Source organism: Erigeron canadensis, chromosome 4 (genome assembly GCF_010389155.1).
Source record: "Erigeron canadensis isolate Cc75 chromosome 4, C_canadensis_v1, whole genome shotgun sequence".
In the NCBI taxonomy this organism is placed as follows: Eukaryota; Viridiplantae; Streptophyta; class Magnoliopsida; order Asterales; family Asteraceae; genus Erigeron; species Erigeron canadensis.
The window spans coordinates 34,589,969-34,613,809 of NC_057764.1; the positions used below are offsets into that span (position 1 = coordinate 34,589,969).

General features: G+C 31.6%; 3 protein-coding genes across 3 annotated transcripts; all 3 read left to right on the forward strand.

The window, feature by feature from the left end:
• Positions 1 to 1,489: 1,489 nt before the first annotated feature.
• LOC122597468 lies at positions 1,490 to 1,861 on the forward strand. The gene has a single exon (XM_043770058.1). The coding sequence runs from the start codon at positions 1,490 to 1,492 to the stop codon at positions 1,859 to 1,861; it is 372 nt and encodes a 123-aa protein (XP_043625993.1).
• Positions 1,862 to 4,466: 2,605 nt separating this feature from the next.
• LOC122597993 (reticulon-like protein B10) lies at positions 4,467 to 7,942 on the forward strand. Its single transcript, XM_043770598.1, has 6 exons — positions 4,467 to 4,572; positions 4,692 to 4,872; positions 5,430 to 5,571; positions 5,682 to 5,751; positions 5,847 to 6,020; positions 7,661 to 7,942. The coding sequence occupies exons 1-5, from the start codon at positions 4,530 to 4,532 to the stop codon at positions 6,011 to 6,013; spliced, it is 603 nt and encodes a 200-aa protein (XP_043626533.1). The 5' UTR covers positions 4,467 to 4,529; the 3' UTR covers positions 6,014 to 6,020; positions 7,661 to 7,942.
• Positions 7,943 to 10,326: 2,384 nt separating this feature from the next.
• Positions 10,327 to 14,295, forward strand: LOC122595770 (protein TIC 21, chloroplastic-like). The gene is made up of 4 exons (XM_043768207.1): positions 10,327 to 10,684; positions 11,020 to 11,277; positions 13,549 to 13,752; positions 13,917 to 14,295. Exons 1-4 carry the CDS (start codon positions 10,403 to 10,405, stop codon positions 14,028 to 14,030), a joined length of 858 nt encoding a protein of 285 aa, XP_043624142.1. The 5' UTR covers positions 10,327 to 10,402; the 3' UTR covers positions 14,031 to 14,295.
• Positions 14,296 to 23,841: the final 9,546 nt, after the last annotated feature.

A 23,841-nucleotide genomic window follows, 5' to 3' on the forward strand; every position in this document is an offset into this window, starting at 1 on the left:
TTTATAAAAGAGTATAAGTATAGATAAAAAGTTCTTCCAATTATAAAGAGTTTTAAAATATAATTCATATTAACCATTCAAGTTTCAAAATATATATGATTGCCCCCTCCATAACAACACAGTTACAGCTAAGTTGCAAAGATGATTTTCCCTAAGTTATATGTACAAAACTCTAAAAAGAGTTTAACCGAGGTAAAACTTATTTTTTTAAATGAAAAAAAAATAAAATTGTAGAAAGATATAAATTTGGCATTCCTGATTTTCTTTGCGTGAACTACCACAAATTGTTTTCAACTTTCTAAGACTTTCGACAATACATTTAAGGGGGTGTTTGGTATGATGGAATGGAAATGAGAGAAAGGAAATGGAAAAGACTTCTCTTTTTTGTTTGCAATGGAGAAAGGGAATGAAAAAGGAGAAAGAGGAATTGATTTCATTCTCTCCATTCTCTACAAATTGTAGAGAATGGGTGAGAATGAAATTTTATTTTTATTTTTAAAGATGTTATATGTAATAAATGTATTATTATTTAAAGTTTTATTTTTTTTATATATTCATTCTCTGTGGGTACTTAACAACGAAATCCATTCTCTTTCCAAATACTCATTCTCTTTCTCGCTATTTTCATTCTCTATTACATTTCCATTCTCTATGATTCCTTCCTACCAAATACCATCTTAAGTTACAATTATTGGGCCAAAGTCAAAACAACCAAGAGTAATTACAGATAACGTTTATTGTTTATATAGGCTTCTGCAAAATTCAGGCTGACCCGGTTATCCCCACAACTTTATCCGATACCGGCCTATGCCCGACCTGCCTGACTAGCTTCCAGAACTCCGGTCTACTTCTAAGGGCCAGTTTTATTCAGTTTTGGGCCGATCCGGTGCAAAATCTAACTTACCGGCCCATTGACCCAACCTATAGTTTACAACATTATGTTTTTCAACAGGCTAGTAGCCCACATGGCCACATCCAAGCCTATGTCAAAAGTATATATATTTGTACTCCGTATTATTGTTAGGACATAATCAACATACATGTAGGGGTTGGTTATTGTAAAACAAGTATTAAACTAAAATAAATAGGATAAGATCTTGATCGTTAGATCATGATAAAATTGATGCATGCAAATTCACGAAACACGAGATGCATGATGATTTTCATGATGCACGGTTATTTTTAATAAAGAGAAATATATTGTTTTATTTGTTTTACTTTAATACTTGTTTTATTTTACCTAGAATTCATACATGTACGTATTTATTTTCTTGGCAAAGGGAGATGCCAAATGCCGAAAGAAACCACACAACATTCAAACCAATTTTATGTTATCTAAAATAAAGGGCTTTCAATAATTTTATAGGAGTCCTATTAATTAGGAAGGAACACATTTCATCTCTATCTCTCTAAAACTATAAAGGTATAATCAATTCTCAAATACAAAATTGTGATTACAAAAATAAAAATATTCTTAAACTTTGAAAATATGAGTGTTGCATTTATCGATGGCCCAATGGTTCAAAAGTTCGTCGATAATTCTGAAGCATTTGAAAAATGCATCGAAGAACGATTTAACGTGTTAGACGTCAATAAAGATGGAGTTTTGTCACGGGATGAGCTCCAAAACGAGATCAAAGATCCGTCATCGGTTGAATTAGAGTTGCAACCAAAAGAAGAGGTTGATTGTCTATACAATGCAATATTTGAGAAATTTGATGCTGAAAAGAAAGGAACACTCGGCCGCAAAGAGTTTGGTTCGTTAATGAAGGAAGTCATGCAAGCCAAGGCTCAAGGTTTTGGTAATACACCCGTATGCATTATTCTTCAAGAGGATAGTCTGCTTCAAAAGGTGGTTTAATATCATCAATCTATCATATGTGATTGAATATTTGACGAAATCACTCGTTTTAGGGTTAATTTCTTTGGTATGCCAAGTAGAGAATGTATACCCGATCCTTATTCGGCCTCACTATTAATATATTGTTGTAAATCAATTAAGAAGACAAGATTCGTTTATTTGAATAACAGATACCTACACATGTACATAACTATGTATACTATTTTAACTTGATCCTACAAACTTGCTTAATTTTCGGTTCTAATCCTAAAATAGTCATTCGTATAAGTGAGCCATCCCTATCTCAAGATCCAAAATCGCTTAATCAATTAGGATTGAATTGACAATCGATCAGTAGCCTTCTTGAACGTGTTACGGGTCCATGTATCATCAAAATCTATATTTTCATGTGTAAAACTTTCTACAGATTAAAAGATAATAATGGTATTCATGCAATGATGCAAATATTCTTCCTCAAAAAGTTTTTACTTAACAAAGGTTATTCTCAAATAACAATCATTTTTTCCCCCTCTTTGTGATGATTTAACTAGACTTTGCTTATGACTTATGAGGGTTTAGCCATTTTCCCGACCACTCCAAGTTATGCCTATGTCAACAGAATTTGAACATGAGATTTCTCATGAGAAACTAGGATCCCTTATCACTAGACCAACTTAAAAATTTATAAAATAGACAATTTTATTGTCCATATATAATGTTTTGGTAGACAAGATCACAAAAACATATCGACATCTAGAATGAACATAACTTATATGATTTATGTAAAATTAGACAAACGCCCGCGTGATGTGGCGGCGACGATGGGTGGTAACGTTGGTAGCGACGACGGTGGCACCGGCGGTAGCTGTGTGGTTATCAATCTAAAAGTAACTAATGTAAAAATGGTAGTGTAATTATTTTTATAGTTGAATGATGCATGTTATAAATAATTTCAAAAGTATTATAAGAAAATTTTAAATTGATGAATAAAAGAGAGTAGTTACAGTTTATCATGTTTTTTCTTTGAAAACTTTAGAAAAGTGAATGTTTTATTAGGTAATTTAGATTTAGATGATACATGGCCCAAATTAACGTGCATTAAAATGATACATGGCCCAAATTAACGTGTATACCGAGGGAGTGAGGGCAGTTTTCTACCATCCAAAGCCATATGACATTCAAATGCATGGTAAATTTGGAAGTGATTGATGCACATTAGTCAATCAAGATGTGATATAGCGCTTGATTCATGGATTGATGGATATAGCTAGACTTGATCGGTTACTTAGAAAAGCTAGGATTATATTTGGATAGACGTAAATCTTACACAAGACTATTTTAAAGTTTTGACCATATATGAATACGACATATTTTGTCATTAAAGTTGTAGGCGATTTACGATTTGTTCTACATGTTATTAGATTGGTGCCTGCACGTTGTAGCGACAAAATAGACACATTCGAGGTTTTGTGACAATGTTTGAGGTGGGACGTGAAAGAAGGGGGGATTATGAGTTAGGGTTTTTGTTATGTGTATTTGATGTAAGAGAGAGATAGAGTCTGCAATTTTTGTAAAGATTTTTTAGTCATAGAATGAAAGTACGAAATGTATTAAGATGAACAATAAATTAAAAATATCAAGTTCTTAAAAGTTTTCGAGATGTCAGTTTATTTTATAATAAAGTATATATTAAAACATTCGTAAGATTTTGTTTGTTATTCACACTTATCTATTATCTATAATACAATATATAAAAATTCACGCTCGTGTGGTAAATTATAGAAATTTTATATGCGAAATGGCATTTCTATATTTCTGGCCAGATCCGTGGCATCGTCATGATACTTTCTTTAGTTAGTATTTATCAATTGTAAACACTAAACACTAATAAATCCACACAACAATAGAAATGTTTGAAAATAAATATTTACACCAATAAAGACCTTCAATAATCTGTGTTAAGATAATCGTGATAAAACTTTCGAAACAACATAATTCATAACCTCCTAAGTTTATTCAAGATTATACGTCGCCTTGAATATTATTGATTTTATATAGATATTAGATAATAGAATTACTTTAGATTTCAGATTTGGTATTTTGTTCGAACATTCAAACAGTATATCATTTGGGAAAATGTTAGGTAAGACATGCGGTACCTATCTTAGGTAAAATAGAGGGATGTTATGTCAAATTTAAGGGGTTATATATGTTTATCAAATTCAAAGGTTTAATTTGTAACTTTTTTTAAAGTGGTAATACCTAAGCTTAGGTAAAGTCTGCAATACAGATCATTTTCCCATATCATATATAGGAAACTTTACTGTATAATGGTGAAATCGTACACATATCCTAAACAACGATTGACTATGGGCATTCGGAGGAAAACCCTAAAATTTGTTATCCAAAAGATCGAACTCAAGATCCTGAATAAAATCAGGAATGTGTTGGGTAAAATCGAGAATCACCTCTAATTTGGTGCTAGATATTTGATAGATAATTAATATTTAATGAGTACAAGTCATTAAGCAGGAAATTAAATCCCAATTACTCTAATCGATCCCACGTTACATATTTCTCCAAATATATAAACAGAAAACACTTCACACAGTATTACCAAACCCCCTCCAAAAATCTCCCTATTTTCCCCTCCAATTCCAATACATTATAAAAACCCTAAAAAATCATCATGAGCGAAACTTCAGTTTACAATGCTTTAGGTGGTGGTGCAGGTAACTTCAACTATTCTTCTTTTAATTACACTTTATTATTCATCCATTATATATATGTATATATCCTTGTATGTATCGACTGATTGATTGATTGATTTTGTATAATATGGCGATTGCAGTTGCAGATACATTGTTATGGAGGAAATGTTACAGTGGAGTAATATTGTTGATTGGATCAACTTTGATGTGGGTTTTGTTTGAAAAAGCTGGATATAATTTTTTAGCATTTCTTACTAATGCTTCACTACTTTTGGCTTTTATTCTCTTCTTTTGGGCTAAATCTGCTTCCCTTCTTAACAGGTATCGTGTTCTTATTTTTATTTTAAATTTTTTTTTTTTGGTTTGGATAAATGATCGGTTTTAATATGTATGTTTGTGCATTGAAAGTTGTTAAGTATGTGGATCGAATTGTAAATATGTGTGGATGTATGTGGATACTGGCTTTTCGGTCTATCGGATTATGGATTAGGGTAGTTGTAATATAAGTACACATCGACCGTCTAAAGGGTCTTTGGTCTAGCGGTATTTGAGGTCACCCGTTAACCTATAGGTTGTCGGTATTGGTCCTGTAATGTGGATGAATGGTAAATATGTGTGATGAGTGTGTGTTTGCCTTTAAAATAAAATAAAAATTCCACGTAGAGCCGTAACCAGTTTCTATTTATTTTACCGTTTAACGGTGCATTATAGTTATGGAGTGAAATTACTGTGGGCTGTTTTTCTAATGACGGGTTTTAGTAGCATCAGTTTGTTTCACAAAAGTTATTTTCAGGAATTTGGTTAGCTATATTTTTATTGTAGTGAATGCGCTTTGTGTTGATAATCTGTTTAATTCGATTATATGTGTGTAATTGTAGACCTCTACCTCCAATTCCTGACCTGGACATATCAGAGGAAACAGTTATAGCTGTTGCTGATGAGGCGCGAGTTTGGGTTAATAGCGCTTTAGCAACCTTGCATGAAATAGCGGTTGATGGAAACTTAAAGACTTTATTTTCGGTACCTTTTACTATGAAATTTGCTGTTAACATTTCTCTTTTTCAAGAGTTCTTTCAATTCTACTTGTAGGCATTTGATATATGATTGTTTAATGTGGTTTGATTTGTCAGGCTATGTTTGGCTTATGGTTGATTTCTTACATTGGCAGCTTCTTTAACTTTCTTACACTGATCTACATTGGTGAGCCATTTTCCTTGCTATTGTTCCATCTTTTCTATGCCATTTGACATTATCTGTCTTTAGACTTGACGATATATATATTGGTTTTGCCACAGGTGTTCTTCTTAGTCTGTCGGTTCCTTTTTTATACGAGAGATTCCAATCCCAAGTTGATGAAAAGTTGATAGTTGTACACAAGAACATGAGTATAGTATTCAAGAAAGTTGATCTCATCTTACAAAAAATTTCAATGTCCCAAAAGAAGCAAAAGAAGACTGAATAGGCTTTCGGTAAGCATGCAACCACCCTACCTCCATTTAGGAAAACAAGTGAAATTAAGTGTGCATGTTTAGTTGGCTCATAGTTTTCTGAGATATGTGTGTAGTTATGTTTTTTTTTGTCAAAAGTTGCTCATGATTGCCCTTCCTTACACTGAAATACAGGTGTTTATTATTAGGGTACAATATTGATAGGATTATATCTCAAGTGGTTAACTTATGTATCTGAGCCTGCAAATAAACATTCTGATTTGAGGTTTTAAAAAGTATTGTATTAAGCTTGCAACCTTAGTACATGTTTCACGGGTGACCTGTAGACTAACAGCGATGTGGCCGATGTCATTTATGTAACAACAAGACTATCGTGAGTAACTTGATCATATTATATTTTGGCATGTAAATTTAAGTGTTAATTAAGTTTGGTAAGTTGAAGGTAAATATTAGTTTGAAAATGGTTGAGTTGATTTGTATTCAGGTTTGGTAGTTGACTTTACGAACAGGTCATGCCGAAAATTGTAAAAATAAGAAGCCAAATTAATTAACTTTGTCGTTTTGTGTTTGGGTCATTTCAAGTGGAAGTCCACTAGCTACTTGAAAGAAGTACCAGTTTTAAGCTGTCATGTACACACCACATCTTTCACTATATAAAGCAGCCTATACTGAACTAGGTGAAAACTGTAACTTATGAAAGCTCTTCATAGTCTACATAAGTTGTTGTAGTTTGCACTTCCACCCGTGTCGAGGTTGAGTGTGTTTACTTTTATGAGAAGTGTGTGGGGTATCTGTTTGTAAGGATCAAAAAAATGTTTATCACTTTTTCCATAGCTATAAGTCAGAGGCAGCTATTGTGACTCAGGCACCATTGGTGTATGCGACTATTTTATAACTTACAACTGAAAGTGTACCAGATAGATTGAATATTTAGAAACTAAAAGTCGTAAGCTTGATTGAGGTTCGACTGAAGGGTCTTGTCCGTGTTTCATTATGTTTGATTGGTCCAATCTTACACCTTTCTGCCACATTGGCAAAACCTAGTAATTCGATAACATCTAAAAGGTAATGGTAGAAGATGTGTCTTTACTGCTTAACTGATCTACAAATCGATAGGTTGTTGAACTTGTGGTTTCTCTTGTTGTGATTTTTTTGGATATATACACTACATAAAGTAAGTTATGTATCCTTTCTTGTTAGGTTCTGTAATTTGCACAAGACTTCCATTCTTCAATGTCAACTGGCTTACTGTGACTTTTGAATGTTTTACCTAGTGCTCTCAAATACAAAGACAAATATGATAATTTTTTACATATTAGAGACATCCAGGTATTGTCAAATCTTAAATTAGCACATATATGCTCTAGATGTAAATTGTTGTCTTCTTAAATAGAAATGGGTTATGATGTTCTTTCGAATTCTTGGATATTGTGCAAAAAAAAAAAAAAAATCTTGTTATGTATGATATTGACTACTTTCAGTGAACTGTCATTAAGGCCTAATTTGTTATGTTTATGCTTAAGTCTAATCGGTTGCTAAGATATATATTTTTTTGTAATGTTTACACTTAATGTTAACTGGTTGCCTTTGTTTATATTCAATTGCTTACTTATTATTGCTTGGTTCTTATAACTTCATTTACCTTTTTACTCCATCTTCAGGTTTCTTGTTTGGGAATTGGTAAAGTCCACATAGGGGAATTGACAGATATGCTTACAAACAGATCTCAAAGGCTGATACTTTGTTTTTGTTAATGTCATACAAGTCTTTTTGAAATTTCTCTCCACCATAACTAAACATATTCATGCTGGAAGGTTAAACTTCAAGTCTGCAAGGCTTGAGCAGTTATGTGAATTACTAGTGTTACATACTTTTGGTACACGTATTATAGGAGACCTTTTAATGGTTGGAAAGAATTATAGTAATTTTGTCTATTGAGCTTATATTGCCATGTGTTTTAGTTGCTTATTTGATGCTGAAACTTTAATTTCATTGGAAGTTTGTATGCTAATTGTTCCTTTTTCCCTACCTACAACCAGCCAAGATCATTTATATCCCCATATCTCCGCATTCCGCTTTAAACTCAGATTATCCTCGAGCATAGTTGACCCCTTTCCTAGCCACATCTTCAGCCGGTGACAATGTCATGTGTTTCTTGTCCAACTCCAACTTTAGTTGTTCCTTCCCTCAATCTGATTTCACTCATGACAATTAATTATTGTCATTCCCAATCTCCTGGCAAACCCTTTCTGCAACCAATGAGTGAACCCTAGCGGTCCTCCAAACTCATGACGATCATGCCTAATTGAGGTGATATATAATGATGAGATAGGAATTTAGAATATATGAATCAAATATGACTACTTGTCTAGTATAGTGATCATCAGAAAATGTCCATATACATGAATTTTGTATGCAACTTTTTAAAAGAAGTGTAACATAGGTTTATAATATTGACTTTTAGTGATTTTTTTCTTATTAAAAACAATGTCGCGCAAAATTCAAAATGTAGTCTGGTTTTCAACATAGGTCTTTTCGACGTATGGACGACCATACCCCTTTTTTTAGAACAGTTTTGTAAAGTTACAATTTTTTAAGTACACGACACGAATTTTTTTTTATATGTAGAGTAAGTATGTATCTCTTGCTAATATGATATCAACTGATCCAAGAAGTCTAAATGTAAATGTATTCTGAAAATCTCGTAGATGATATCATATATAATAAGGATAAGGATGATTTGTAAGAGCATATTTTAAATGAACATATTGTAAAATCTGCTAGTTACGAAAAAGTATGACTGGCTTATATTTCCTTTATTTTATGTTAGAAATGTAGTTACATAATGTGAAGTGTAGTTTTAGATGATTCAGAAGAATATAAATAAATTGTAGTGTACGTGAAATTTGAAAATTTTTTTTGATACATGTATCAAAAATTAATGATGACCGGTGTTTTTAATTGCTCAATATGCTAATATAAAATGAAATGGTGATAATAACTTTGATAGTATTTAAAATTTAAAAATCATAGGCAAGTGTTTTATAAAAGAAAAGTTTAAATTTGAAATTATACACATACTAAAAACCAATGTGCCATGTACAAGTCTTTTAATCATGAAAGGTACAAGCTATTAAAGCACATACTAATTTTAACTAAATTTCATTTTAACCCTTTTAATTTTAACCTCATAAAATTTCTATTTTTTTAAAATTTTTATCTCATTTATAATATACTAAAAACCTATATGAATGTATAAGTGTTTTATGCGTAGAATGTACAAGTTCTTATAGCACATAATAATTTTTATCATTGTTCAGTTTACCCCTGAACTTTATATTCTTTTAACTTTTGTTCCACATCAAAACTTTTGTTTTAATTTCTTGACACTAAGTTTTTGGGTTCTTAATTTTTCATCAAATAACTTTCACGTGATTACGATTTTACTTTTAAACATTTGGTTTGACTATTTTTATCCGTCTTTATATATATATATCAAAGTTTTTGTTTTAATTTTCTTAACACTAAGTTTTTGGATTCTCAATTTTTCATCAAATAACTTTCACGTGGTTACGATTAACTTTTAAACATTTGGTTTGACTATTTTTATCCATCTTTATATATATATATATATATGTTTTTATTATATAACGTTTTAATATATAATAACTTTCTTTATCGTTACGTCTTAGTCTCATGTAACATTTAAATCATTAACATAATTATTGTTTATGTTCTTATACAAAAGGTCTATACAAACTTACAAATCCTTTGTGCCTTACAAGTTCTTATAACATATAATAATTTTTACTAATTTTTTCAATCTTTTAACTTTTGCCTTACATCAAAGTTTTCATTTTCGTCACACTAAACTTTTGGATTTTTATTAGACAACTTTCACACAGTTACAAATTTACTTTTAAGCATTTGTTTTGATTATTTTCATCTATATTTTTTTATAAATAATGTTTTTTATATAATAACTTTTGTCATCATTACGTCTTACATTCTTATAACATTTAAAGCATTAATATAGTTATTGCATATGTTTTTATATATTTTTTTACTCTTTTGCATTTTTTTATTGCTATTACTACATGTTTAATTGTATTTTTAAAATTTTGAATTCTAACACATAAATTTTGGGAGCAATAACTTTGTCGTAAATGTTACACTACACCATGTATTTTATTTGGGAAATGCTAAGGTTGTATTTAACGTGCATAAAAAAACTTGTACCTTTCATATTAAAAGTCCGCCCCATAATTTTTATGGTAAATATACAAATAATTTATGCACTTTGACAGACCTCATTTTATTTTTCAAAAGGATCAAAAAAAGAGAGAAAACTTTGGAAAGCAAGAAGACCACTCTATCTCCACATCACCAGTAAATTCCCAAAAATGCAAACTTTCCTACTGCCGGCAGCTCGTTCCGGCAGTGCACCACCGCCGTCAACACTAACTAAACAACACTCATCACCGAATCTCCGGCGACCTCTCTCCGCCCTAAAGTTTCCATCTTTACCAACTCACACCCCCCTTTCATTCACACCTTTTTCACTACAAATTTATCAGAATAATAATCAAATTTCAAGAAACCCCATAACTAAAATTGCTTCAGCCCCTATTTCTGCCACCTATAATTCCCCAAATGAAGATTCAGAAAAAGCAAAACTTGCTCAGGTATTTCATATGGGTTTTTTCTATATTGATACATTGTTTATATATAATTGTTCATAATTCAATTTATTGTGTGAGTACATTGTGTTATTATTAGAAGGCCAAACTACACTGAAATGTTTCCAAATGGTACACGTTTTGTTATCGTATGTATTCGGCTACGAAACATTTCTATTTTAATGTACTAAACACCCAAAAGAACTTTACTTTTTCGGTATGTGTTAGTATAGAATAATATATCATTTCGGTCATGGATATTGGCTTTTTATAATGTGTATGACTGTTATGTTGCTATTTTTTTGAAATTTATGGTTGTGGGGTGTAATATGATTTTGTAGGTTGCAAAGAGATTAGAGAGTACCTCAAGGTATTTCAAGAGGTTAGGTAGCTTAGGATTTTGGGGGCAGCTTGTTTGTACGATTGTAGCTGCGGTTATCCTTTCGTTTTCGGTTGTGATTACCGGGAAGATTACGTCACCGGCTACATTTTATGCTACTGCTGGTGGTATTGTAGCTGGTTTCGTTTCAGTGTTTTGGTCGTTTGGTTATATTCGTCTTTCTGACAGGCTTCGGAAAACTGTCAATGACCCTTCAAAGGTATCTTTGTTATAATTTATGGTTCTACTTATTATGTATGATCTGCTAGTGGCATTGATATGTTAGTTTATAGCGACATGAGAACAAATTTACATGTCATTGTTTGCTTTTTATGGGTGTATCTCACAAAGGGGTAACATGGAAATTATGGTTAGGAGACAATCTATGGATAAAAATGCACAGTGAATCAGGGAAATATATAGAACAGAACACGTAGGATCAAAAAACCGAACCTCTGGACTAGGTCAATGACAATCACACAGAAGGGCTGAAGTTGGTAGCCTAACTTATGACTTTTGTTCTAGGATTGATAGTTACATAAGAGATACATTAGTAGCGTCGAATTACGCTAAGTTTTCTTACAGTATTCTACAACAATAGAGTCTTGGAGTAAGTTGATCACACAAAATTTGGTGAACTGGCCAGTTTAGTGGAGTCCCGCGAGATGGCGGGGCCTAGACCGTATGGCAACTATCTAAGCTATACAACTTAACAAATAGCACTACTGCACTAGTAGTTCAGATAAGTTTCTTGGTACTCTTGTTGATTTTTCATTATGTGTTCATTGATTGTTCTTTTTCCTTAAAATGAGTTCCAAGTTAAAGCAAAGATGAGTTTAATAATATTAATTCCTAAAAGACCTCACAGAAGTTGAACAACTAACTGACTCTTGATTTTGCAGTACTGCTTCTGAAATGTCATATGTAGCATATTGTTACTTTTCTTTAATATGTTGTGTGTCGTTGTTTGCAAAATATCATTATGGATTCTAAGATATAGTAGCAGAATTAAGTTATTATTTTCCCCACCCTATTGTAAAAAATGAAAATAAAAAGTATGAATGTATGATGCATGGATCAACTAGATTTATCTTCACTCGTTATTAGAAAGTTGTCAAGAAGCGATTTTAGCCTCCAACATGTAGCCTAGTTGATTTCAACTTTTTGGAAACATTAGAGGTTTATCTTGATCTAATAGTTATAGGGTTCAACCCATGCTATGCATTTTATATGTACTCAATAAGTATTAGCATTCTCATTTTGGTTTTCTCATCAATAATTTGTGGTAATTTCCTTCAAAGATTCTAGACTTCTTTCTTGTAGTTACCATCAGGAATTTTATAGATAGAAAGAAACCTATTTTGTTGGAGTGATACTAATTGGATTAAGGACAGCTTGAAAGTCATGTTTCATTATGAACCATGTGGCTTAATCACCAACTTCATATGGAAGGAGGCTAATTTGGGTAGTCTAGAATGATAAACTCGTTTAGCAACAAATGCACGAAGAATCAGTTTAGACTGTGGTGCTACTAAAGCATCTCTATGTTGTATGCTACATGTGTTACCAGTTTCTTACTTTCTTCTGAGTGTATGTATTCAATCTTGGTTGGTATATTTTGAGTGTTAAGTTTCAATCACAAAATCTGTGAGTATATATAAATGAAGAAACCAATTACATTTGCAGTTAATACATGGAGATGATTTTTGTACCTCTTCTAACTGGTAGCAAATGCATTTGTTGTTAAACAATCCTATTATCTAGCAATCTAGCATGCCTGAATTTTAGACTTTTAAGTTGAATATCAATGCTGCTAGTGAAGACATAAGGTTCAAAATGAACAAAGGCTTTTTGGTGGACCTTGATACAATCCATGTGACCACCGCCAAAAACGAGTCCCTTCCAATTCTTTTGTTGATAAAATTCCTTAATGAAAATTAGAAAAGGCATGTATGTGCATCTAACTTATATCAGACAACAAGCGTTATACCCGGCGGTTGGCCGGGGATAACCACCGGACATAGACTTGAATGCGGGTCATGAATTTTAAAATGCCAATCGTTACCATCAGACCAAAGAAAAACACATGGTTAATCAATACACCGTAAGTCTTAAAACACAAAACTTTGGTGGCGAAGTACAAAATTGTAAACTTTATTGGAAGATAAAATGAGAAGCTAAAACATTGTGAAAATAGGAAAGATAACACTGTAGCACCATGAGTTCCCAACATAAAACTTTAATAGTAAAATTAAAAAGCTAAAAGATTTAGTGGTTAAAATGTAAAGCACTAAAACATTGTCACCCTAAAAATAATATAGAAAACCAAATTATAAGTTTTTTTCCAAGAAGGCAACTGCGCAACACGCTACAAAAAAGAAAGAAAAAAACAAGCAGACAAGCTGCTGAGGCAGCTTCCAGCCAAGCTGCTTCACTATTCACATGAATTCTGTTTATATAGTATATAATATAATATGGCAATGCTTTTCAGGCACCTCCTCGTGCTGATGTTGTGAAGAACTTGAAAAGTGGGATAGTCATGAACCTTTTGGGTATGGGTGCTGCCATCCTGGGGATGCAAGCTACTGTTGGCCTGCTAGTGGCCAAGGCCCTCACAACATCATCTAACCCCTATTACCAGGGCATCTCTCCTGGGAATAGCCCTGTCCTTGCGTTGGATGTTTTCTTGGTCCAGGTATGTTTACATGTCAACTCAATCTTTTGGATAGTTTGTTTTACCATCAATTATATTAGTATAAACTAATGTTTGGTGTTTGAGGTTTATAGTAATTCCAGCTGAGACCTTGGCACCCCTTGTACTCCTTTGTTCTTAATTCTCATGGTGCTTGATGGTTGCAGGCGGGTGCAAATACAATCCTATCACATTTCTTGGGACTTGTGTTTTCTTTGGAGTTACTCCGCTCGGTCACAGTACCACCTTCAGATGGCATCCCTGTTCCTCGGGCAGCATAAGCTTTTTCACTTGCAGACTGAACAAGGCTTACTTTAGGCTGGTGTTACAAACAATGAGTGGCTGAACAAGCCTTTTGTGTTGCTTGATGGTAGTTATATCTTTTGCTCTGAAATTGAACAATTTGGTAGACATTGTGTAGTGTGCTTTAACCAAGGTCTAGTGATCTCTTCCCAAGAGTAAGAAATTTGTTGCATATATATACGTTTTCAGTGATTTTGTAACAATCTTTCTTTCCAAATAAGAAAATGGCAGTTCATACATCAAGCAAACATAGCCACATTCTTGTGTTATGTCCATAAAGTCTTGCCATATGTCCATAAAGATAGAAAATATTGTCTTGAATTGGATAAGATTGATGCTTATCGTTAGCCTATTGGGTTTTATTTTTTTGGTTCCATCTGGAACATTCTTATATTTCTGTAAGAATATATGATCTTTCAGATCTGTTCCATACTTCCATGTGCTTGTGTACAACTATTATTAGTCTTCCATCTATGATCTACTTCACCCTGGAATTTGTCATATAAGAAAGAACGGCTGAACTAAGAACAACCCTTGAGAAAATAAGAATTTTCTTTCAACTCAAGAGAGATACATAGCATTTGATAGTATGAACTCTGGTGATGTAGCATTGCAAAATTGGCAGACCTATGTAGATCAATGCTAGAAAGTTACAGACTACCAATATATGAAATCAACCACAAGCAACATTAGAAATCAATCCTATATGATGCAATCATCTAGCAAATGCTTGAAACAGTACTCCAAGACAGTTTTCAAGTTTCCATCAACTGGGATTTGATGTATGGTTGTTGACCTAAAGCGGCATCTCATTGGCAGTCGCAATAACGGATCTCTCTTCTATACCAAGTTCATGTCTTGTTGAGTTGGAGACAAATTAAAAAGTGAGGGTTTTCTTTGTTTGGATTGTGGAGCTAGTAGGGGAACTAGGGGTGCTTAGCCCCCGCCAACCATTCATGTTTTCCATTGCAAGGCTAGCTCATAGCCAACTAATACAAATGTTTTTTTGAAGCAAGTCACCCCAAATCTATAAATGTATGATTTCTAGTCATGACATTTCAAGTAAAACATTTATATCTGGTCCATAAAACTAAACCATCGCAATAAAATTCTATTTTACTAACATTCTATTAAATGATTACGTCTTTCACATTATATTGTATACAACGATCGAGAAAGAATTACGATTGAGCCCCCCTCAACGTGAAATCTTGGCTCCACCTCTGATAACTAGATTACATACCATTTTTTTACTCGGATATAACGCCCTAATTATGTTATCTTGTCCCTGGCCAGTTCCAACCATTTTCCTGACCATGCCTAGACATTTGTCTAGGGTAGTATTCAAATATATTTGCCTAGGGTATTTGAAAGTGAGTTTTTTTTTTGGAAAACAATACTTCTTGTTATGAGATCCGTTGATGATGCTTTTGAGTTAGTCGAATGTCTACATCAAATGAATATTCAAGTTTTGGTTTTCTTAATTATATGTTCCGTTTGTCTTCAAAACACATTTTAGTGCAATTGAATAGTTTTAAGTTAGAATATGAAAATTTGTCCAAAAAGTATCAAGTCGAACCATAATAAATTATAGAAATCTTTTAAGAGATATGTAAACGAATCAACTGTAAATACTATTTTTTTAAAGATAAATAAATGCTATAGTTAAGGATGCTACTAAACTTGTTACCCCGTTCCAATTTAGATGTCATAGTATTTTGGGTATTTCGTATATAACTTTGACTTTCAATTATTTTGTTTGTGTTATAAAATACTTGATGTAAAAAAAAAGTGAATGGATAGAGTTTTAAATGCATTTTACATTGATATAACTTTCATCAAGTATTGTATAACACAAACAATAAAATTATTTACGGCTAAAATTATGAAAAAAGACTAAATCAAATTAGAACATTTAAATTAGGACAGATGTACAATCTAACGAAAATAGCCAAATCATATGTACAATTTACTAAAAATAACATAAAGTATAAACATAATCATACATATAATTATAAAAAAAATTAAAAATAAAACACATGTACAATTTACTAAAAATAACATTAAAGTATAAACATAATCATACATATAATTATAACAAGGGTCACTTTCGAATACCCTAGGCAAATATATTAGAATACTACCCTAGACAAATGTCTAGGCATGGTCAGGAAAATGGTTGGAACCGGCCACGGGCAAAATAACATAATTAGGGTGTTATATCCGAGTAAAAAAAATGGTTTGTAATCCAGTAAGTCAGAGGCGGAGACAGGATTTCACGTTGAGGGGGGCTCAACCGTATTTCTTTCTCGATCGTTGTATACAATATAATGTGAAAGACGTAATCATTTAATAGAATTTAGTAAAATAGAATTTTATTACGATGGTTTAGTTTTATGGACCAAATATAAATGTTTTAATTGATAATTATTATGGTAGAAGTGTAGGTATAATAAGTAAATTAATTGTTAATTTTGTCATTCATCTTTTATCAATCTTCAACTTTTAGTAAATTAATTTTCGGATTAATTTACACTTCTAGCATATTATTAATCCATACAGTCACTTGCATATACATATTATTAAGAGTTAATTACTGAAATGGTACCCCACGTTTGCGCCATATTACTGGTTTCATACCTTTCCTTTCGAAATTACGCTGATCATACCCAACGTATGCAAATCTCCACTCGGACCATACTTGAGGCTAACGCCGTCAGCTGACCGTTAAAACCTCCCCCACGTGACTTGCACGTGAGGGGTAAATATGTAATATCGCGTTTCCTAATTACTGAAATGGTACCTAACGTTTGCACGATATTGCTGGTTTCATACCTATATGTTTCTTAATTACTTAAATGGTACTTAATGTTTAGTTAGTAATTAATTTTTATTTTTTTAATTTGTTTTATTTTTCTTTTATAAAAATTCTCCAAAACTTGTTACAACTTAATGAAAATAGTCAGAATACACTTATAATCCACTCAAAAATAATACCAAATAGCTATTTCATAACAAAAATACCGCAATGGTAATACCAAAATAACCAAAAATAGCAATAAAGTATCATAAAACAATTTTAAAAAAATTTGCGAGGAAAATTTTTTTTTTGAAAAAATTCCGGAAATACCGCAATGGTAATACCAGAAATACAAGTCAGTATTTACTGCGACATGAAGCTTAAAGCAATGTTTTAAATACCCGTAAATACCGGCTGATATTTCTGGTATTCCTGGATATTTCTGGTATTACCGTTGCGGTATTTCCGAAATTTTTAAAAAAGAAAATTTTATCTTTTTAAAAAAATTATTTTTATGATACTTTATTACTATTTTTGGTTATTCGTGAACTTTAAAACTTATATTTTGTTATGAAATAACTATTTGGTATTATTTTTTAGTGGATTATAAGTGCATTTTGACTATTTTCATTAAATTATAACAAGTTTTGGAGAGTTTTTATAAAAGAAAAATAAAACAAATTAAAAAATTAATAACTAAACATTATGTACCATTTAAGTAATTAAGAAACATATAGGTATGAAACCAGCAATATCATGCAAACGTTAGGTACCATTTCAGTAATTAGGAAACGCAATATTACATATTTACCCCTCACGTGCAAGTCACGTGGGGGTGGTTTTAACGGTCAGCTGACGGCTTTAGCCTCCAGTATGGTCCGAGTAGAGATTTGCATATGTTGGGTATGATCAGCATAATTTCGAAAGGAAAGGTATGAAACCAGTAATATGGCACAAACGTGAGGTACCATTTCAGTAATTAACTCTATTATTAATCCATTCATTCATACAGTCACCCATTAATCCATTATCGATCTTCAACTTTTATCGTCTTCGGCCATTCATCTTTAATTTGAATATACATATTTCAGCAAACTTGCAGCCTACTTGACTAATATCTACAACTAAAAAGTCATCAATATATATCAACAGATTTTTAGTTTAGGTACCTTTGGATACAGATTTAATTGATGATGAAAACGGAAAACCTAACAGGAACCGACGCATCAAACATAATATTAACACTTGTGTTAAATTAAGGCCAAATTTTATCACGCTAGCTAGGTGTAAAAAAACATTAAATTATACGAACTTAGTACGTATTTTTCTTTGTAGATTTTCATCAATAATTGATCCTTTAAAAAGGTATGTTTATAGTAAGGAACTTGAATGAGTAGCTAGAGTCGCACCATCACATGTGTAGATCGAAGTGGAAACTTTTAGGAATCACGGGAGGGTTTTAAAAAATCATATAGTAATTGAAGCTTTTTTATAGTACAAATTCCATATCATTTTGCTCATTCGGAGTCCCACTTCACATTTTGGCTCCCCATTTGGGTGGCAACGTTTTTGGCCCGCCTATCCATCCAAATCCAAATGTACAAATGTACAATATACCATATATTCGCATTTTTCTTAATTACCTATATAAAGTCATATCGAAATAATGCATGATTTATTTCGTCTATCTTTGTTTTTGTTTTCATTCTTTAAATCATTTAGTTTTAGTTTGGTTCTTGGAGAATCAAGAGTACTCATATCAATGCTTCAATTGATAAAAAGAAATCATTGTCGATCTCCTTCTCACCATTCATTTCACCCAGAACATCTTATATGAACCAACACGCCAACTTGGTGTCATCCTAATTAAGATGGCACAACCATATTTCAGGAAGAACTTCAAATTTCCCAAGCAAAAAGAATTATAGGTCCTCCCTTTTTATAGTTCAAATTTCCTTTGTACGACCTTTGATAAACCATGATTTAGTGCTTTTAAGTTTTAACTGCTTTCACAATATTACTTACAAAATGAGAGATGGAGGCAAGTCATTAATGCTACTTTTAGTTCTGGCACTTCTATCTTGGCTAAACATTCTTGTATACAAACCATGGGATCCATTTTTCCATAACTTAAACCTGCACTAAACCGGTGTTTGTTAATTTGTAACCTAATTTAACCTAATGAATAATGTCTTAATACAATAAGCTATCAAGGCGTACTGTTTATTTTGAACTGGGCCTGTTTGTTTTTTTTTTTTTTGTTATTAAGTGTTGAGTGTATTAAGTGGTTGAATGCATTAAGAATTTCTGAATGTATTAAGTAAAAATATATGTAATTGACGGTTATTTTGTTTATTAAGCCAAAAAAGAAACATGAAATTTGACTGAATGATTAAATACTTAACTAATTAAATTTATTAAGTAAAAGTGAAACAAGGCCTATCTATAAAACAAATGGATTATCTTTACACCAATAAACTGCGTACGATTCTTTGCTATTACCGCCGTCACCCGTTGTCGCCACCACAATATTACCGCCTTTTGTACCACCATTTTCACCGCGTCTCAAGCATCCATATAGTGTGATTATTAAAAAGATAAATAAGCCCAAAATTATAACAAATACGTACACTTGTTTATCCGGTTTAAATTAATATATGATGTAATTTCAACACGACCACTAAGATCCAGAAAACAACTGTATGATCATCAATGTGCTCACAAAATATGCCTTGCATAAAGTCAAACACGCTTTAATAAAATACTCCGGCAACTTAGAGTGGACGGAGGGTCTTACCACCCATCTCCTCCCCTCCTCGGTTTTGCTTCTCCTCCCTGCTCGCTGCCTAATGCTAGGAATGTCTCATCACCCCTCCCTTCTCCTCCCCATCCTTTCTATTTATTTAAGAAATAAATAAGGAAGAAAAGAAAAAAAAAAGAAAAGATAAAACAACATAGGCACCACGTACAACGGGCATCATGGTCACCAATTCGCTCCCCACCCTACCAGCTACCGATACCGGAGGTCGGCGCAGTGTTCAATCCGGTACCGGATAGGTACCGGTCTCCTCCCCAGGTACTCTGTTCACCCTTACGGAAATAATAAATAGAAAATATGTAGTCGCCGCCTGTCCATGCTATGATCACATGGTTGTTCTTAAAATATATATCAACGGAAAGGAATAAATAAAACGAAATCAAATTGCATAAGAAAAACTTTCAATGAACCGGATGTTAAAGGAGTTCAAACATTTTACATAAAGATGTTTTATATACGGAGTACGAACCTTTATAAATTAATAATGTTAGACCGAAATATTTTATTAAATTATCAAGATATTATTATATCGATAAATTAATAAATTATTAATTTAGAGAGATTCATGTATCACTTTCAAAATTTTCGTATCCAATGTACATTCATACATTAAATGAAACAAGAATCCAAAGCAAATTGCTTTCGACACGATAAAATTCGTTCAATGAGTTCAATCGGCTCAAATAATTAAACGATGTAAATTATGGAGAAGACATTCGTGAGCTTGAGAGCTTGATTACATGTATGCATTATTAGCACAAAACGGATGTGAATGAGTTGCAGGATTATCCTGGAGAAAATAATGAATGTTATAAGTTCAAAACATTGAGGAAATTGTGATGGATACTGTTCAAAATCTAGTTGATGATTAAGTTGAGGGTGATACAGTAGTTTTGAAATCGATCATTCCAAAAGAAGCATTGCAAGCGACAAACAACTCTTTACAACTTTTTGTTGCGACAATGTCTCAACTCTTAAGTGCAATGTAGAAACTTAAAGATATATTCAACATAGATTTAAAGTTAAAAAAAACAAGTGATTATAGATTCATATTTTACTAAATAAAATTAAAATTTTAAAATATTTAAGAAATTATTTATTTATAGTTTTGATGAGACATATATATTTACTTTAAAAATTATTATCTTATTATTTTATTGATTGGTGTTTAATTTTGTATTGATTTTATTTATAGTTTTGATGGGACCTATATATTTACTTTGGGGTTTTAAAAAATTATTATTTTATTATTTTATTGATTGTTGTACAATTTTGTATTGATACCAAATTAGGACCAAACAAATTATTACTCATAGTTTTTATTAAAATTATTAATTTATCGAGTATTAATTTATAGAGGTATTATATGGTTATGGAAAAAAAAAATGCATGATAATTGACCACGAATCACGATGAAAGTCACAAGTACTATTACTTTGACGTCTTTTAATGTAAAGCATTCCTTTATAAAAAAGTAATTAGAAAAATATTGGGAAATAATTGCATAAACAAATACTCTATCAACTGTCTATTATCTTACTATCAAAAATCGATAGAAATATGGGAAATTAACATATTTTGTCGACCGATCACTGCATTATTTTAATTTTAATCATTTAAGCTGAGTTTTTAACAGATGGGAAATGTCACTTTTAGAAATTAAGAAGTAAATAAAAGAATTGTAAATTTACAAAGTGATGGAACCTCGATACTGTTTATAAGGAAAAGGTTCTTTCAATCTAATTTAAATTTGTTCAATTGGTAGAAAAATAGGGGTGATGCCTTATTGCCTTAAAACTATCTTTAAGCGTGTTAAAAGAAAATGAAATGATATGTAACATTTTTAATCGATAGTATTGAATTAGAGATGCTTATAAATTAGTAATTTGTTATTATTAGTAATATGCATAAATGGTAAAATATATTAAACAACAAAGATATTCTACTTATAATCGATTGATTTAATTACACTAACTTTTTTTTCATGTCGATTTACGAAGTTAAATAACTTTTAGTTTGTGATTATTCAAAGACTTTTTACCTTTTGAATAGGTTGCTAGAAGTACAATACCATGATCGAGCATATGCATGTGCAATTTACTAAATTGTCATGGTGCAGGGAGTGACAACGCGTTCCCAACGACTTGGGCTAGCCCGCTGGGAAACACCACTGTCAATGTAGCAGGGTTCGTGGCAGGCTCATGTTGGCCGGGTTGCTAAGCCGCGGAAGACTGAGAAATGTAGAAGCAAAAGTCGATAGTTGGAAGCATAAATATGACCGTTAAACGATCAAAAACAGGTCACACTTCAAAAAAGAAAAATTTATTTCCTTTTTCATTTATTTAAGGGAATGATATTCATACCATTTTCTTTTCAAGTATGATGTCATATAAACTTTAGGGGTTTGCTAAATACAGCCCTTGTATTTAAGGTTCATAAATTATTTTTACATTTACCATAAAATTCATGGGGTGGATTTTTAATATGAAATGTGCAAGTTTTTTATGCACGTTAAATACATCACTTAGGACTGCATTTAGCATTTCCCTAAGCGTTAGGGATAATGTTTTCAATATAATAGCCCTTAAATATTTAATAAAGATCATATATAATATTATAAAATAAAATGTTTTTTTAATTACTTAATAAAATAACTATTCTTATTTTATAAAATTTTATTGTGTTAGTTACTTCATTACCTTTATATAATGTTATAATGCGTTAATAACAACCATTACATATACATTTTACGAGTGATATATTTTTTATTTTAAAGTTTTAATTAACATGCCCGGGTTGATTAACTAGTAATTCATCAAATTAATAGTTTGTTTTTTTATTATATTTTTAAATATGAATTTATAAGGTTTTTTATTTGCATTTATTTAATAATTTATTTTATTGGGGATGACTTAGATGATGTTCTCATAAACCATAAAATTTATGGGGGACTTTTTTACATGTGTAAAAATTGATGTAAATGAATTTGTGAGAGCAATATCATCCAACCGAAATAATGTTAACATCATCTAACATTTTTCCTTATTTTATTTTTAAAATATCATTAACTTCACATATATTTTACGCAAGACTAAATTTAGTATGATCTCTTTTTTTTTTGTTATTGTCATTCTATTTTGTCTAACCTAATATACCGTTATCTTTTTTTTAATGAATCTTTTGAGGAAGAGTGGGGTGGTTTGAGACTTTTAGGTCGTGTTTGGTTCACAGAATTTGATGGAATCTGATGGAATTGGAATTGAATTTCATTCTTTAGTGTGTTTGGTTGGTTAAAGATGAAGGAATCACATTACGTTGGAATGTTAACATTCCCTCATTTGATGGAATCTCCATTCCTTGGGGATGGGGGAAGGAATCTCATTCCGTCCCTCACTTGAATCTTCAAAAAATCAAAAACATTCCGTCAAATTCCAATTCCTTTGAAAGATTTCATTCCTTCTAAAAACATTCCACGAAACAAACGCGCCCTTAATATAGTAAAATGGAGTTACATACTTACATGTAAACAACCATCTTTTCTTTTGGCTCCCTATCTTCTTGGCTTTTAGTTTTTGGTATGTTTTGCTTTGCAAATGGTGGGGTTCCAACTCACCGAGTATGTCTTGTAGCAAAAACATAAAGATTCCACCCATGTTCAATTGGAAATATATCCCCTCGGAGATAAAATTCTCAAGTTTTCACACCAAACACTCTTTGTCTTAAAACAACTACTCAATTGATCATGAAACATGATTGTACAATCTATGAATTAAATTGAAGTAAATAATGTTTTATAACGTTTTGGATTGGATATAAGCTTAAAATCTTCTGCCGATATTTTTTTATAAACGTTTAACATTGATTTTGATAGTTGTCACTACAAGATTTTAAATTTTTGTACTAGTTTTTAAACATATGTTATAAAACATTACTCACTATATGATGATAAAGCCTTAAACGTACTTTAGATTACGAGATTTAAACCATGTGTCGTTACAACGTGTGCAATCAATTTACTTTACAATGGACTTTTCCTATCTAGAAAATTTTTTTAATTTATTAAATCAAAAATTAAGAAAATCTCTTAAAACTATTAAATTATATCTTTACTAATATATAATATTATCTACCTTTCTTTTTTTTAAAAAAATTAGTTATAAATTGACCACAT

Excerpts from the sequence above, each read along its gene's own strand:
- LOC122597468 (XM_043770058.1), top strand. The coding sequence starts at position 1,490 with ATGAGTGTTGCATTTATCGATGGCCCAATGGTTCAAAAGTTCGTCGAT.
- LOC122597993 (XM_043770598.1), top strand. The coding sequence starts at position 4,530 with ATGAGCGAAACTTCAGTTTACAATGCTTTAGGTGGTGGTGCAG. Across the intron at positions 4,873-5,429 it reads TCTGCTTCCCTTCTTAACAG|ACCTCTACCTCCAATTCCTG; the intron begins GTATCGTGTTCT and ends GTGTAATTGTAG. Across the intron at positions 5,752-5,846 it reads TCTTACACTGATCTACATTG|GTGTTCTTCTTAGTCTGTCG; the intron begins GTGAGCCATTTT and ends GTTTTGCCACAG.
- LOC122595770 (XM_043768207.1), top strand. The coding sequence starts at position 10,403 with ATGCAAACTTTCCTACTGCCGGCAGCTCGTTCCGGCAGTGCACCACCG. Across the intron at positions 11,278-13,548 it reads CTGTCAATGACCCTTCAAAG|GCACCTCCTCGTGCTGATGT; the intron begins GTATCTTTGTTA and ends AATGCTTTTCAG. Across the intron at positions 13,753-13,916 it reads TGGATGTTTTCTTGGTCCAG|GCGGGTGCAAATACAATCCT; the intron begins GTATGTTTACAT and ends TGATGGTTGCAG.